General features: G+C 68.7%; 2 protein-coding genes across 2 annotated transcripts in view; both read right to left on the reverse strand.

Annotated features, from left to right (window-relative positions):
* Window positions 1–77: 77 nt before the first annotated feature.
* Window positions 78–13,093, reverse strand: CHLRE_09g402050v5 (uncharacterized protein). Its single transcript, XM_043066054.1, has 7 exons — window positions 12,491–13,093; window positions 12,362–12,402; window positions 11,969–12,241; window positions 11,472–11,562; window positions 9,463–11,336; window positions 1,481–9,112; window positions 78–1,303 (listed from the first exon to the last, which is right to left on the reverse strand). Exons 1-7 carry the CDS (start codon window positions 12,615–12,617, stop codon window positions 725–727), a joined length of 10,617 nt encoding a protein of 3,538 aa, XP_042920779.1. The 5' UTR covers window positions 12,618–13,093; the 3' UTR covers window positions 78–724.
* A 124-nt stretch (window positions 13,094–13,217) lies between these two features.
* The window catches only part of CHLRE_09g402051v5 (uncharacterized protein), a 13,516-nt gene continuing 12,076 nt past the window's right edge, over window positions 13,218–14,657 (reverse strand). Inside the window, exon 23 of the mRNA XM_043066055.1 lies at window positions 13,218–14,207. Within this exon, the coding sequence (XP_042920780.1) occupies window positions 13,808–14,207 (400 nt within the window). The 3' untranslated portion in view covers window positions 13,218–13,807. The remainder of the gene's footprint in view (window positions 14,208–14,657) is intronic.

Here is a 14,657-nt window from a genome sequence, read left to right on the forward strand (position 1 = left end):
CTGCAGTCGCTCCGGCTTCCAGTCCACACTGAAGTACTCGACGGCATCTGCAAGCCGCGAGGGCGGCGACCTGTGCATATGTTCGTCGCATTTCAGGGCACTTGAAGCTCCTTCGCACGCCAACCTGGTAGTTCTCACTACCTCCATTCCGTGGCAATCACTCGAAGCCCTTCAAAGGTTCGACGCACCTGCGCTGCCGCAGCGTATGATCGTGCTGTCCACACACGCGGCAGTGCTCGGCAGCACCCGCTCGTGCCTGTGGTACCGTGACTTTCATCCGCTGCAGCAATGGGATTCTACCAACGGGTACCGACCCAGGACCTGCACCATGAGAGCTGCGCTACCGTACGCAGGGCCTAGCGCGCTTCAGCAGACAAAGAAGTGGTTTGCATCTCAAGGAAAGACTCCCTGACCCACACTTTCAGTGCAACCGGTCAGGGGCGCCCATCATCGAGGTCGCACACTCGCACAGTTGCACAGACCCAGATTGCAGGGCGCAGGACAGCAGTGACCAAGCACCACGTACTAAAAGATTCAACGCCGTGAAACAGCAATTACAGCGACAGACACATACTCGTAGTCAGCCATACATACCAACCTGGCGTGCACCTTCCAGCGCAACGCAAGTGCAACATATGTTGTTCTATAGTACCCACCGAAACAGTGCTACAAACCTGCCACGCCTGGACCGGCGGTGTACTACTACTCCAAATCAACCCTTGCATCAACCTGCCAACCTGCGCCCGGGCGCTGAGTGCCGGTAGCCGCAAACCTCCGCAAACGCCACATCGCCACTCCCCGCAGCCGCCCACACGTCCTCCCCGCCCTCCCCGTACGGCCGATAGCCCTCCTGGTCTCGGTACTTCGGACGGCTTGCGACCGCCGCGCGGCGCAGCCCGCCGCCGCCCAAAGCATACGCGGGATCAATGTCCGTACTGCCCACAACCGCCGCTGTCGTACTTCCGTAGCCGACGCTGCCTGCGGCCAAGCCGTACGAACTGCCGTACGAGCTGCCATAAGCGCCGCCGCCGACGCCGTAGCAGCTGGTGCCGCGGCGGTACGCACCCAGCACGTCCACGGCGCGCGGCGGCGTGCCAAATCCGGAACCCGCGGGAGATGCGGGCGGAAGGTTCTCCGAGGCGCGGTGGTAGGGGTAATGGGTCAGACGTGCGGCGATGCCGCCGCCGGCGGGTGAGCCTGACGGCAGGTGTCCTGCTGGAGCCGTGGAGCTGTGGACGCCGCTGCCACCGCCGCCAACGCCACCGCGGTTGAAATGCAGCGCCTCGCGCAGCCAAGCACTCACCTATTGGAGGACAGTGGCAGGTTGAGGCCGGGTTAGGCGAACGGATAAGGGTTGCACAGCAATGACAGCATTGCTCAGGGGAATCCTTGAATGGACCTGGACCTGGACCGATTGGCATGAATGGCGCCGTTTGCAGGAGCATTCTTCCTGCAGCCCGCCACCCACCCAAGCACCCACCTCGCCGACCATGCGGTCCTGCTTGGCCTGACTGATGCGTTTCACCATCCAGGCGGGGCTCCTCCGGTCAGATGACGGCGACGTGAGCAGCACCTCCGCCCGCGCCTCCGCCTCCGCCTCCGCCACCGCAGCCAGGGAAAGCGGCGGCGGTGGCGCCCCGGCCGGACCCGACCCGCTCGCCACCGCGGCCGCCGCCGCCGCCGCCGCGAACGCGGTCTCATTCGCCAGTAGTGTCGCCGCCGTCGACGTCAAGCCCCCGGTGGCGCTGGCGCTGGCGCGAGGAGAGGCTGCGGCCCAAATGGCTTCGTCCATGGAGGCCCCCGTGGGGCGGTCGTCCAGCATGCTGATGAAGGGCCCGGCGGCGCCGACCAGGAGCCCGCCGGCGGCGCCGCTGACGGCGGCGGCGCCGCCGTTGGCCACAGACACGCAGCCCAGTCGGGAGGAGGAAGGGCTGCGGCGGCTGGGGCGCTGGCGGCTGCTTGACGGGTCCGAGGGCCGCGGCATTTGCCGATACGCCGTTACGCCGCCGCCGCCGTCCATGGTGCTGCCGCCGTCAAGCGTCGCCAGCGCACCCGCGCCGCTGAGAGTGCCCGGGCCAGGGCCGCCCTCCGGCTGCTCGTCCAGCAGCGCCAGGGATGCAGACATGTGGGAGCGACTGCCGCCGCCGCCGCCGGGTGTCGTGCGCCGCGCGCCTGCCGCTGAAGCCGCCGTTGACGCCGCCGCAAGGTCGCCAGCTGGTGGCAGCAGGCCGCTGAGGCTGACGCCGCCGCCGCCGCCGCCGCCGCCGCCCTCGGTGCCGCCGGCGGACAGCATCAGGATGTCCGGCAGCGCCGCGCCGCCAATGCCATTGGCGCCGCCGGCAAAGACGTCGCCGCCGCCGATGCCAGCACCAATGCCGCCTGTGGCTCGGTCTGCAAAGGGGCCCAGTAGCCCCAGCGTGTCCTCATCGGGATCCCCATCATCGCCGTCGCCGGCTTCGAAGCCCTCGGCACCACAGGCGCCCCGCGCTTCCGCGGCGTAGTGGTAATCACCGTCCACACTCGCAGCAGCGGTGGCCGCTCCGGCTGTTGCTGAGTGCAACTGCGCCGGTGACTGCAGACCCGACGGCGGGTGGCGGTGATACGAGGCGGACGCCGGGCCTGATGGCTCGGCCCGCTTTAGCGAAGACAGGCGACTCCACAGCTTGATCAGGCCGTTGGCGACGCCGCCGCCAAGCGCCGCGCCGTCTTCCGCCGCCGGCACTGCACCGCCGCTGGCCGAGACGCTCGCACTGCCGGCGGCGCTGCTAGCCGCCACCGATCCCGTCATGTCCCGGCCGCTGCCGCCCCGTCGCAGGAAAAAGGAGGGACCCGCGCCGGCGCCTAAACGGCTGCTGGCGCCGCCGCCCTGAGCGCCCACCACAGGCGAGTCGCCGGGACTGCTGCCGCTGACGTCTCGCCCCGAGCCGCCCCGCCGCAGCAGCGACAGCCCAACACCCGACCGCCCCTGCGGCCCGGGCGACGCGTCGCGCGCTTCTGACGCTGGGCTTTCATTGCGTGTGGAGCCGCCACGACGCAGCAGCGACGACACGCGCACTGGTTGGCGGCCGGCACCGCCGCCGCGGGTCGAGCCGCCGAGCCGCAACGGCGACGGCGACGGCGAGGCAGTTCCCGACGCGGTCCCACCGCGGTCGTATCCCCCGGCCACACCATTGCAGGTGCCGGCACCAACAAGTGCGCTGCCGCCATTGCCACCCCCCGTGACCGTGGTGGTGGGCAAGTGGCGGGCGGAGCCACCGCGGGCCAGCAGCGCGGCATGTGCGGCGCCGCCGACTGAGCCCAAATAGCTGGAACGAGCTGAGCCGGGTGATGTGCCCAGCAGACCCAACGTGACGCCGCCGCTACCCGGGCCCCCGAGCACCATCGGAGAGCCTGGCATGCTGGACGTGGCGGCAGCAGCGGCGGCCGCCACCGCCGCGGCCTTCTGTTCTCGATAAGACATAACGGCTGCCTCCGCCGCCGCGCCCAACAGGCTACCCAGACCTCGGTCGCTGCACCGGCTCGTGCCGCCGGCGCCAGCGATGCCGCTGCCGGCGAACATGCCAGCATGGGTATTGCTGCGTTGCTCTGGAGTCAATTGACGACGGAGGGACCTAGGCGAGGCCAATACAAGGCCACCGGCCGCGGCGCCCACCAGAACGCTGCCGCGGGGCAGGGCGGCGCCGCTGCAGCTGCTGGCGCCGCCGCAGGCGCTACTGCCGCCAGCTGACGCCGCGATGGTGCCCGCCATCGCACCACTCGGCGGTAGCAGCGACCGGTAGCTCTCGTGGTAGGCGGGCGGCATGCGGGCGGCGTTGGGCAGTACGAAGGGCGGCGGCGGGAAGCCGCCGGGCATGCTCATGCGGCCCGGGGGAGGGCTGGCGCCTGGCACGGTTGCCATTGTGTTTGGCAGCTGCGATGCCCTGTCGGCGTGTGCACGGTCTGGCGCGCGGTCGGTCACTGGCGGTGATGACAAGGGCTGCGGTTGCGGTTGCGGTTGCGGTTGCGGTTGCGGTTGCAGCGGTTGGTCGGCAGTCGTGTCTTTCTGCTGCGACCGGCGGCGGCACGTGGAGCCGGCTCGGGCTAGCGCGGCGCCTATGCCGTGACGCATGCCGCTGCCACTGTTGCTGTGGCTAGCGCTGCCGTTGCTTGTGTCGCCATGGGCGCTCAGCCGCTGTGCACTGCTGCCTGTGGCGGCGCCGCTGCTGGTCACGTTGCCGCGGCCCCAGGCGCCGCCTGACTGGCTCAGCAGGTCCGTTGCCAGCAGCCCGCCGCTGGCGCTGACATCGGCGCCCACCACAACGCCGCTGATACTGGTGGCGTGGACTCCGTCGGTGTGGGCACATATGTCAAGCGAGGTGCCTGTGTCGGGTCCATCCATCCGGCTGGGCAGGGGCAAGGAGTGCATCATGAGGCCGTTGACGGCGCCCGCGCCCGCCGATGCGGGTGGCTGTGGCAATGGCGGCAGCGGGTGCTGTGGGGAGTGCTGCTGCGGCTGGCGTATAGCTGATGCGCTGCTGGGGCCGAAGGCTGTTGGAGCCCTGCGCTGTGTCAGCAGGGAGGTCCGAACAGCAGCCACTTGCTCCCACGGCTCTCCGCCCGCTGCTACTGCCATTTCGGGCTGCCGAGCTGCGGCTGTAGCCAAGCCAGCATTGGCGGACCACGGACCGCCCGATTGGAAGGCGGCGGTGTTAAAAGACGCCGCCACAGTTGCAGTTGTGTTCAAACTGCCGTCTGACTCAATCCGACGAAAACCGGTTGCATGGCTGGACGGCCCAGGCGGCGGCGCCCCCGCTGCCGTCGCCCCCACCGTCTCAGCATCTGCTGCCGCTGCCGCGTAGGCCGGGGGCAAGCGAGGCGGTGCGCCTGTGTGGCGGCGGTCGCTGCTGCGGCGCTGCTGCGACGGCTCTGCGGCCGCACCGTCTGCCGCAGAGCCGCTGTCTGGGCCGCTGGTGTTGGGGCCACGGCCGCTGCCTGCCTCCGCCATCAGCAGCGCTTCCGGCGAGCCAGCAGCCGGGGGCACCGCCCAGCCAAACGCCAGTGGCTGCGACCGCTGCAAAAATGCCGTGGCCGCCATGGCATTTCGGATGGCGATGCGGGAGGCAGCGCCGGGATTGGCGGGCGGCGAGGCAGCGGCGGCGCCCACTGAGGGAGGGGCGCTGCCGAGACCCGACGACAGACCGCGATGCGGTGGCGCCGGCATTCCGTTAATGGTGGTTGCGGCAGTGGTGCCGTCAGCAGCAAGCGCCCGCACCACACCTCCTCCCGACGACGCCCGTTGCTGGTTATTGCGGAAGTCGCCCCAGGAGGCTTGCTTGACGACCTTGCTCAGCGGGATGCGGTCGCTCGCGGTGGCGGTTGGGGCGGTTGGCAATGCATTGCCGTACGACCGGCGTCCACACGTGGCAGTTACACCAGCCGGGGCGGGCGCCACCGTTGCATGCGCTTGGGGCAGGTAACCGTCGGCGCTTGCCGCTGTGTGGCTGCCAACGCCGGTGGTGGCAGCAGCGGCGGCAGGGGCTGGCACAACGGTTGCCGCGAACCTGCCCATGCCACAGCCCTTATCACTAGCTGCCCGTGTCAGGGGGCGGCGGTTGCGAGCCGCAGCGGCTGCAGCAAACACGTCGCCGCCGTGCTCCCCCGTGCGTTTTTGGGGAACACCTGCCGCCGCAGCAGGCGGCCAGGCCGGCGGCTGTTGCATCTGCTGGTATTGCCTTGCCACACGACCGCTGTTGGCAGCTCCCTCAACAAGACCCGCCGCCGGCGCAACCACAGCCCCAACTACAGCAACAGACGCAGCCGCCGAAGCCGCATCCGGTGCAGGCAGGCTCGCCATGCTCGCGCTCGCCAGTGCTGCGGCCGCTACGGCAAACCGGCTCGCCTGGGCGCCGCTGCCGCCAGGCCCCGGAGCGCGGGCACTCTCCATGGACATGCGAGGAGAGAAGGCAGTCGGCGGTAGCGGCGGCTTCTGCAAGGTCTGCCGACCCATGGCGGCTGCGGCCGCCGGGCTGGAGGGGCTGCTGGCAGCGCCGCTCGACGAGGCGGCGGCGGCGGCGGCGGCGGCGGCGGCGGCGGCGGCGGCGGCGGCGGGCGCACTGGGGCTGCCAGCCAGACCGCCGGTGGTGGCGCGTGTGGCGCCGAAGCCTGCTGGGTCTGCCGCACCGGCGTCGCGGTGCTGACGCAAGCTTACGTCGGGGAAGGGGAAGGCTGCGGGGTTGAGCAGATGGGCACGCAGGGCCGCAATCTGCGACGCCATCACGTCAACGGCGCCGCCGGAGCTGTCAGCGCTGTCCGTTGCGGCTGCAACCCCGCCTCCCCCCGCAGCGACGCCAACGCCGGCCGCGCCTGCTGAGGACACGCCCGCATATCCAAGGCTGCAACCATCCAGCAGCCTACCGGCGCCAACTCCTCCTGATCTCGGCACCTTTGCACTGAGCGGCGGCGACGCCGCGCCACCGCCGCTTGCGTCCGAGGCCAGCAGGCCCTTACTGCTGCTGCTCCCACGCATCCCGCCCAGCCCGCCGCTTATCTGCAGAGCCGTCAGCCGCCTTAGCGCCCCCGACAGGGAGTGCCGGCGCCGCACGCTTCTGCGGCCGGCTGCGTCCCCCGACTCCCCTGCAGTGCCACGGCCTGGACCCATCGTGCTCACCCCCAAAAGGGGGGACGAAGTGCACTCAGTAAGCATCATGCTTCCTTCACCGTCGCCGACACCTCTACGATCCCCAGCGGCGCTTCCCGCGCCGCCGCCGTCAGCAGCCCGTTGCCACTGCGTCACCAGTGCCGCCGCCGCCGCGGCCTCGAAGCTGCTGACTGTGCCGCTGCCACCACTGGGCTCCGCCGCCTCCAGCACACACGGCAGCGTAGGCGCGCCGGCGCCAGGCAACCGACCCGAGGCCGTCTTGGTGAATCCACCAGCAGCCCCTAGGCCAAACCCCAAGCTGCTGCTCAGGCCCACAACGCTGATGCCGCCGGTGCCGCCGCAACCGGCCCCGCCACCCGCGGGGGCGCTGCCGCCGCCGCCGCTGCTGCCGGCCGCCGCCGCCGCCGCCGCCGCCGCGGCCGCATCCAACGCCGCCGCAAGCTGTGCCACGCCGCCACATGGCGGGCTCGGCACACACAGCAGCCCAGAGGCCGCGGCTCTTCCGCTGCTGTCGTTGCCGCTTGCCGTACTGCCGCCGCCGACGGCCCCAGCGGCTCCAGCAGATCCATTGCCTCCGCCAGTCCCGAGGGCCGCGGGGCCGCCTGCAGCCAGCAGACCGCCCAGCAGCACGGATGGCGAGGGTGCCGAGGCCACGGCCGGCGGGGGCCCTGCTGCAGCTGCTGCCGGGGTGATGACAACAAACCCGAGTCGGCTGCCGTCGCCGCCCCAGCCACTGCCACTGCTGCCGCCGTACGGCCGCGCGCCTGCCATGGACGCCGCAGCCTCGGGCGATGCATCCAGTGTGGCAGCAGCACCGCCCGTGGCGCCTGCGGCTGCGGCAGCTGCTGAAGCCTTCTCCGCGTCCCGCTCCCTCCTCTCAGCTGCCTCTAGCTCCGCTTCCTGCTCATACCAAGACAGCGACTGGCGAGAGAACTGACTGTCGGCGGTCTCCGCCACGGCAGTGGCAGCCGCTGCAACAACGCTGGCGGTCGCCGCTGCCGCCGCCGCCGCCGCCACCGCCGCCGCCACGCCGCTGCCGCTGCGGCGGAACCTCATGCCCTCGCCGTCGCCGTTGACGTGGAGATATCCAGGAAGCAAGCCCGAGCCGCTGACACGGCCGAAGCTGCCGGCGGCACTGGAGCGGCGGGGCGGGGTGTGGCTCGGGCTGCCGCTGTAGCGTGCGAGCGGCACCGCGGAGTTGGCGGGCCGCAGGGGCGACGGCCCGTGCGGGGACGACGATAGCATGGCTGCGGCACCGCGGAATGGAGGGCTGGGGGTGGCCCGGGGCGAGGCTGTAGCAGACCGAGGGCCGCAAGGGATCGGCACGGCCCTGCTGCTACTGCCACTCGGCGAGGTAGCCGCCACGACCTCCAGTGATGGTGGTGTGGGCAGTAGCAAGGCATCCGCCAGACCCCCGTCGTCGTCACTTGACCTGGCAGGCTTGCCGTCACGACCGGTGGCTTCCGTGGCCGATCCTGCTGCTGCCGCCGCCACCGCGGCGGCCGGTTGCGGTAGCCATGTCGCGACGCAGGGCAGCTGCAGCGGAGGTGCCTGCTGCCGCTGCAGCTGCGCTGTGCTTGCTGCAGCTGCTGCCGCACCGGCTGCTGCCGCCAGCTCTGGGCCGTGCTCTGGCCCTGCCTCACTTTGGGCTAAACTGTCGGGCGTCACTGCTGCTACCGCTGCTGGCTGAGTGGCCTCGGCAGCCGCGCCGGTGCCGGCAGCAGCCGTGTCTGCATTTGCAGCGCTCGCCGCCCCGTTGCCTGACACGCGCAGATCTGGTGGGGGCAGCTCCTGCTGCTGCTGCTCCTGCTGCTGCTGCTGCTGCTGCTGCTGCTGCTGTGCGCCCGGCAGTGCCCCAGCCGCCACAGCACTCGCGATCACTCCAGACGTGGAGCTGGTGTGGGCGGCTGTAGCAGCGACCTCGGCCCTCCGCGCTTGCGGCGCAGGCGCTGAGTGGCGCCCTTCCTCCGCCCCACCCAGCCCGCCTCTCAGCAGTGCGCCCTGCGCTGCCGCCGCCACCCCTGCCTGTGTCTTGCCTGCTACAGCCGACGCCGGCAGGCCACCGCCATCATCGCCAGCCGCACCCAGCAGCCCGCCGGCAACGCTGTCTCCTCCCGGCTTGGGCGGCAGTAACAGCTGCGGACCTCGTAGGTCGGACTCTAGCTGTGTGAGGTACGCCGCCTCTGCCTTGCGTGCGAGGGATCCGTTCGTTGACATGAAGTGACACGACAGGGCGGCACGCCGCCACACCCGCTGCAGCTCCAGCTCAGCACGCATGGCTGTAGCTGGCGGCAGGAACGGCCGCAACTGCGTACTGCCGCTTCTGCCGCTGAGAGTGCTACTGCCAGTGGAGGTGATGGCGGTGGTGTGTGTGGTGCTACTGCCGCCGCCATTTGCCCGGGCCAGCGCTTGCAGGTGCCGCACCGCCCAGGCCTGCTGCAGCTGCAGCACCCGTGGGCTGCTGCCTGCGTGTACCTGCACGTTCGCGGGTGTGCAAAGCATGATTTGTTGGCAGATGTCAGCGGGATGGTTCATCGGCTCCAAGGGACGCCCACACTGACGAATTGAGAAATGCAGGGGCACCCAAACCGTTTAACATACCGTGCGGCACACACTGGCATCATAAAATCACTCACAGCCACAGCCTTGCGCCCTAAACCATGTGCTTCATCCCTGACACACAGGCACAGGCACTCATCGGGGCTTCTATTGCGTCGGCTCGGCGGGTATCATATGCCGGCAGGCCGCAACGGACGGGCGGGTGCTCGTCCCGTCTCGCGGCCCTGTGACACGTTGCCGGCAGGCAGGCAGGCACACGTACGTACCTCGTGTCCCAGCACCACCAGTCCGGGCAGGTCGGGATGTAGCAGTCCCCGGTACAGCAGCAGCCGCGGCCCCCAGCCGGCAGCCGCCGCCAGCGCAGCCGCCACGGACTCATCAACCACCTGCTGAGCGCCGGCCGCACCCATGCCCGACCGCGGCGAGGGAGAAGCAGTTTCCGGCAGCTCCGGGAACCCCAGCAGCCGCCGCCTCAGATCTGAATCCAGATACGGCATCACCCGTGGATCCATGGCGCTGGGCGCCCACGCCACCAGCGTGGAACTTGGATCCAGGAAGCCGGCGGCCGCCGCACTGCTGCTGCTGCCAAAGGTCGGAGATGCTGCTGTGAAACCCGGTTCACTGGGTCCGCCACGCGGGCGGGGGCTGCTGCTGCTACTGCTGACGCCCACTCCAGCTGCTACAGCAGGTGTGGTGGGGTTGGTGGGTGCCCGGGCAGGCAAGCCAACCCATTGTGGCAGCAGCTGCTGTTGCTGTTGCTGTTGCTGTTGCTGTGACCTGTCGGATGCCTGGCGACCAAACGCGGCCTGCGCGAGCAGGGACCCCGGCGCCGACGTGCGCCGGGGCGCCACGTGGTGAGGGCTGTTGCTTGCGGAGGTAACCCCAGCAGCTGCTGCCGCTGCTGCGGCCGCGGCCCCAGTCGTAGTCGCAGTCGCTTCAGCCCTGTCTGCAGTCCCAAAGCTCCCGGCTGCCGCAGCCGCAGCCGCAGCCGCAGCGGCGGCCGGTGCCACCAAGGGCGGCTGGCCCAACGCGGCGGCGGCGGCGGCGGCGGCGGCCGCGAGCGTGAGCGGAGATGGCAGCGGGACGGCGGCGCCAGCGGCGGCGGCGCGAGGTGTGCCTGTGTACATGGACACGGACAGGGGCCCGCCGGCTGCTGGAGATGCCGCCGCTGCTGTGGCAGGGCTGCCGCCTGCTGCTGCAGGGGACAGGCGGCCGGGCGAGTAGGCGGCGGCGGCGGCGGCGGGACCCGTCGGGCCTGGTGCTGGCGGCACAGGCGGTAGCAGCAGGGCGCTGCTGTGGTCGCCCGGACTGGCCGAGGTGACAATGCGGAGCGCCAGCGCAGGACGGCGGCGGCTAGTGCTGGTGGGTGTCCTCCGCAGCTCACCACCGCCGCCGCCACCACCGACAGCAGCGCTACTGGCGGCCGCACCCGTGCCTGAAGCAGCAGCAGCGCTGCCGCCAGCAGCGCTCAACCGCGGAGAAGGCGGCGGCCGCCGCCCCGGCGTTGCCACGGCGGCCGCATTGGCTGCCACGGCCGCCACCTTGTCTTTCACCAGCGCCCAGAACCGCTTCTTGGTGGGGGCCAGAAGCGCGCGGTTGAGGGCACCGGGCATGGGGACGCTGTGGTGCGGCTGCAGCGCCGCCGCCAGCGCACGCCGCCGTGCCGACTCCAGGAGGTAATCCCCAGGCACCACCATTGCTGTCATGGTGGTCGCCGCCGCCTTCATCACTTCGCCGCCGGCGGGCGGCGGCAGCGCACTCGCGGCTTGCGGCGGCGGCACGGCTGGTGAGCTGATGCTGCTACTGCCCTCGCCGTGGGGTGCGTCAGGGGCCGCGGCATCAGCAGCATTGCTACAGCCGCCGCCGGCCAGCGTACTTGCCACCGAAGCTGAGGCGGCACTCCCCCAAGACGAGGAGGCCGCTGCCGCTGCATTTGCTGTCGCGCCGCTGCTGCTGCTACTTCCAGCCGAGACCGATGTGCTGCTGCCGCTGCCGCTGTCGGTGCCAGCCCCAGGCACCTGACCAGTTGGCGCTGCTGATGCTGGTGCTGCTGGCGGCGGCGGCGGCGCGAGCACCAGCTGCACCCGGTCGCCGCCGCACAGCAGCGCCAGAGCCTCCGCCGCATCCACAGCCTCCGCACCTGGATGTCCCGGAGGAGGCAAGCACGCGGGAGGGGGTCATGTATCCATCTGGACCGTCATTTGCGGGTGCACATAACCAGCACATAAAACGCTGCTAACATGGGGGTCGCAGCGTCAGCATTGCGGTTGCTTACCGTCCCCTACCACCACTACTCGCCGCCCCGCTGCCAGGGCGGCGGGTGTCAACGCAGGCAGCGGAAGGACGAGTGGCAGCGCCGCAGCGGCCTGCTGTCAGGTAGGGCGCCAAAGCAGGCAGGTAGGGGATACTCGTTCAGTCTCCAACCACAGGTTCCGACAGGCCAGGTCAATGGGCACTATTGCACACGATGTAGGCTTGAAGCAGTACCGGTATCTGCTGCAGGGCTGCTGTGTGCTTGTCCATTTGGAATGAAGGGGCGGGCTTCGGCAGGCGTCAAGGTGCTGGTGAAGGGGAGGTCGTGGTGGAGGGGAGAGGTACTCGAGTCCTGCTGTCTGAGCTGCTCAGACCTGCTGCCGTCCGGCGCGCTTGTGTCCAGCAGGCTGCGCCGACTAATAATAATAGAAGCCAGTGCGGGCGCCACCATCGGACTCAAAGAGCTATGTGTGCACCGCGCCTGGAGGTAGTAGCCCCAGATAGGTCAGATGTGCTCACCGCAAGCACGCCAGCGCCGTTGCCGCTGGGGCTCGGTTCCAGACCGCCCGCGCTCGCCACGCCGCCGGCAGCTGTGTGCGGGTTGCGGACCAGGATGCAGCAGAAGTCAAAGCGCCGCGTTTGCGCAGCAGCGCCCTTGCCGTCAGTCGAGCCTGTCAGCGGCAACAACGTGGCCTCCCATTGGCCGCGGCCTGGGGGTGCTGGCTGCTCGCCATTGGGCGCTGCACCGCCGCTGCGCGCGAGGCGCAGTAGCTTCCAGTCGCCACGTGCGACCTGTTGAATATGCACAAGCACGGCTTTGGTCATTAGCTGCAGTTTAGCGGTGCGAAAAGCGGTGGCAACGGGCCCGCACGGGCTACAGAAGGGCGCACAACTTGGGAGTGGACAACATACCCTCTGGTCGCTGGGGAGCGCACAACCAGCTAAGCTGTTACCTGCAGTTGTATGTAGGCAGCATTCGGTCGCTGTCTCCTAGATGGTTAGCGACATGCAACATTACGTTCCTTGTGCGCCCCGCCTCACCAGAAACGACTGCATATGTTGCAAGAAGGCCACCGCTTGCCAATTCGCCCAAGAGTTCTGGAAGCGCGGTGCCCTCTTCTACTGCCACCAACACAGTCGCACCGCGCAACCTCGCCTCCTGCTCCATTTCCACTCCCTAAGGTGTCCCTCAAGGACTGTGTTCATGCTTATCCATGATATTGTTCCCGAGCATTAGAAGCCTGGTGTTTTCCTGAGGAACCAGGGCGTGAACGAAGTCAGGATGCGGCAAGCGTGAATGCGGCATACATTTCACTGATTTGAGTGAGGCCGCAAGTCAGAGTGAATGTGTTTCAGGGGCGACGTCTAAGAACGCGGCTGGACGAGCGGGAAGAAGCGTTCGCGAGCAGAACATATGGCCCGACTGACCTCCTAAGCTTGTCATGATACAAGGAAACAACATATGTTCGCATAGTGAGTCCGCGCTCCAAAATGCGGACTTGCCGATGATGTTTTACGACGGTTCGGTCGGGTGTGTGTCAGCGGTTGGTGGGCGTTTCCGCGTCCAGCGCAGACGAACGCAGCATACAACTCTTTGGAGCGGCACTCGGTATGACGGCCTATTAATAGGTCGTCGTCTTGAAGGGGATAAAGACAGACGTCGGCTGACCGATGTCAATCTCCAGTCGGCCTTTCGCCCTCGGCCTTCCCTCGCGCGAAGCAACATACGCGATGAACGGCTGAGCAGTCTCGTCGGCCCGGCTTTCAGCGCAAGCCAGCATTACAGCACTGTGTTTCATACTGCGTGGGGCCGTGGGACTCGTGCTACTCGACGAGTCCGTCCACCGGCGTTTCCTGATACGCACTGCCCATTGATTGCTCCAAGCCTGTTTAGCCCTCCAAGCCTGCCAAGCCTGTCTAACCTGTTCACAATTTAACTACCCCAGTGGATGCTTCATTTACCGATAGCTGCGTTGCTGCTGAGTCCCTACTTATGCATGCCCTGTTGAGCTATCAGGCCTGGCACGTGGTACCTCAATGCCCGCAGCCACGCAGCTCTGCAGCCGCCCGGCCCCCAGCACGCCCCACCGCCCCGGCCATAAACACACACACGCACTGGTCCGGCAGACACAGGCCCCAACCAACCTGCCTCGGCCGGTCATGCCAGCCCACACACCGCATTGCTCATTCCAAGCCAACTGCGATCCACCAGTCATCACGTAACTGAGTTATACCACTCTCGCCACATCCGCATCGGTGCTGTTCGTTGTCCTGCCTGCTCTTCAATTGCTGGCACCACCGCCCCAGCTACAGCCGCCGCCACCGCCGCTGCCACCGCCGCCGCTACAGCCGCAGTCGCTACCCCAGCCGCGGCACATTGCCGCTGACCAGCAGGTTCCTCATGCCGGCGGTGGTGGGGTGCAGTGCCGTGGGGCCGCCCGTCACGCCCGGCCGCCCCGCCAGCACACGCATCCCCCCCGCCCCCGCTACCCCTGCCGCACCTCCCCCTCCCCCTCCCGCAGTACCCCCAGCGCCCCCAGCAACAGCAGCAGCAGCAGCAGCGCCAATACCGGCGTCTACGCCGTTTCCAGCGTGGGCGCCGCCATTGGCTGCGGCGGCGGCGGCCGAGGAGGCGGCGGCGGGCGCCCCGGAGGGCAGCAGCCTGCCGCTGCCGCCGCCGTAGACGTGGCGGCTGTGGTGGCTGCCGCTGCCGCTGCCGCCGGGGCCGTTGAGGGCGCGGGCCAGCGCGTCGTCCAGCCTGTGTGTGTGTGCGTGTGTGTGTGTGTGTGTCTGCGTGTGTGTGTGTGTGTGTGTGTGTCTGCGTGTGTGTGTGTGTGTGTGTGTGTGTGTGTGTATGTGTGTATGTGTGTGTGTGTGTGTGTGTGTGTGTGTGCGTGCGCCGCAGCGCGTTGCAACACAAGTCTCGTCCGCACGAGGGTGCTGTGGCATTGGGTGTCCCTCCCATTCCTTCCCATTCTCCCTCCCATTCCCTGCCATTCCCTGCCATAATCTCCCTCCCATTCTCCCTCTCATTCCCTCCCCTGCCTGTGCTCCGCGCGTTTTCGTTGGGTTTGGTTTAGTTTGGGCTGGTATTTACAGCCCTCCCTCCTCTCCCTCCCAATCTCCCCCTCCCCTCCCCTCCCCTCATGTGGCCATACAACGTGTGTTGCGAAAATACGATTTTGAGGTTTGGGTTGCAAAGCGCGCT

Source organism: Chlamydomonas reinhardtii, chromosome 9 (assembly GCF_000002595.2).
Source record: "Chlamydomonas reinhardtii strain CC-503 cw92 mt+ chromosome 9, whole genome shotgun sequence".
In the NCBI taxonomy this organism is placed as follows: domain Eukaryota; kingdom Viridiplantae; phylum Chlorophyta; class Chlorophyceae; order Chlamydomonadales; family Chlamydomonadaceae; genus Chlamydomonas; species Chlamydomonas reinhardtii.

Bases quoted from the DNA above. Each gene is read 5' to 3' on its own strand.
- CHLRE_09g402050v5 (XM_043066054.1), bottom strand. From the start codon at position 12,617: ATGGAGCAGGAGGCGAGGTTGCGCGGTGCGACTGTGTTGGTGGCAGTA. The intron at 12,403-12,490 runs GTGAGGCGGGGC...ATACAACTGCAG, and splicing joins AACATATGCAGTCGTTTCTG to GTAACAGCTTAGCTGGTTGT. The intron at 1,304-1,480 runs GTGGGTGCTTGG...GTCCTCCAATAG, and splicing joins AGGACCGCATGGTCGGCGAG to GTGAGTGCTTGGCTGCGCGA.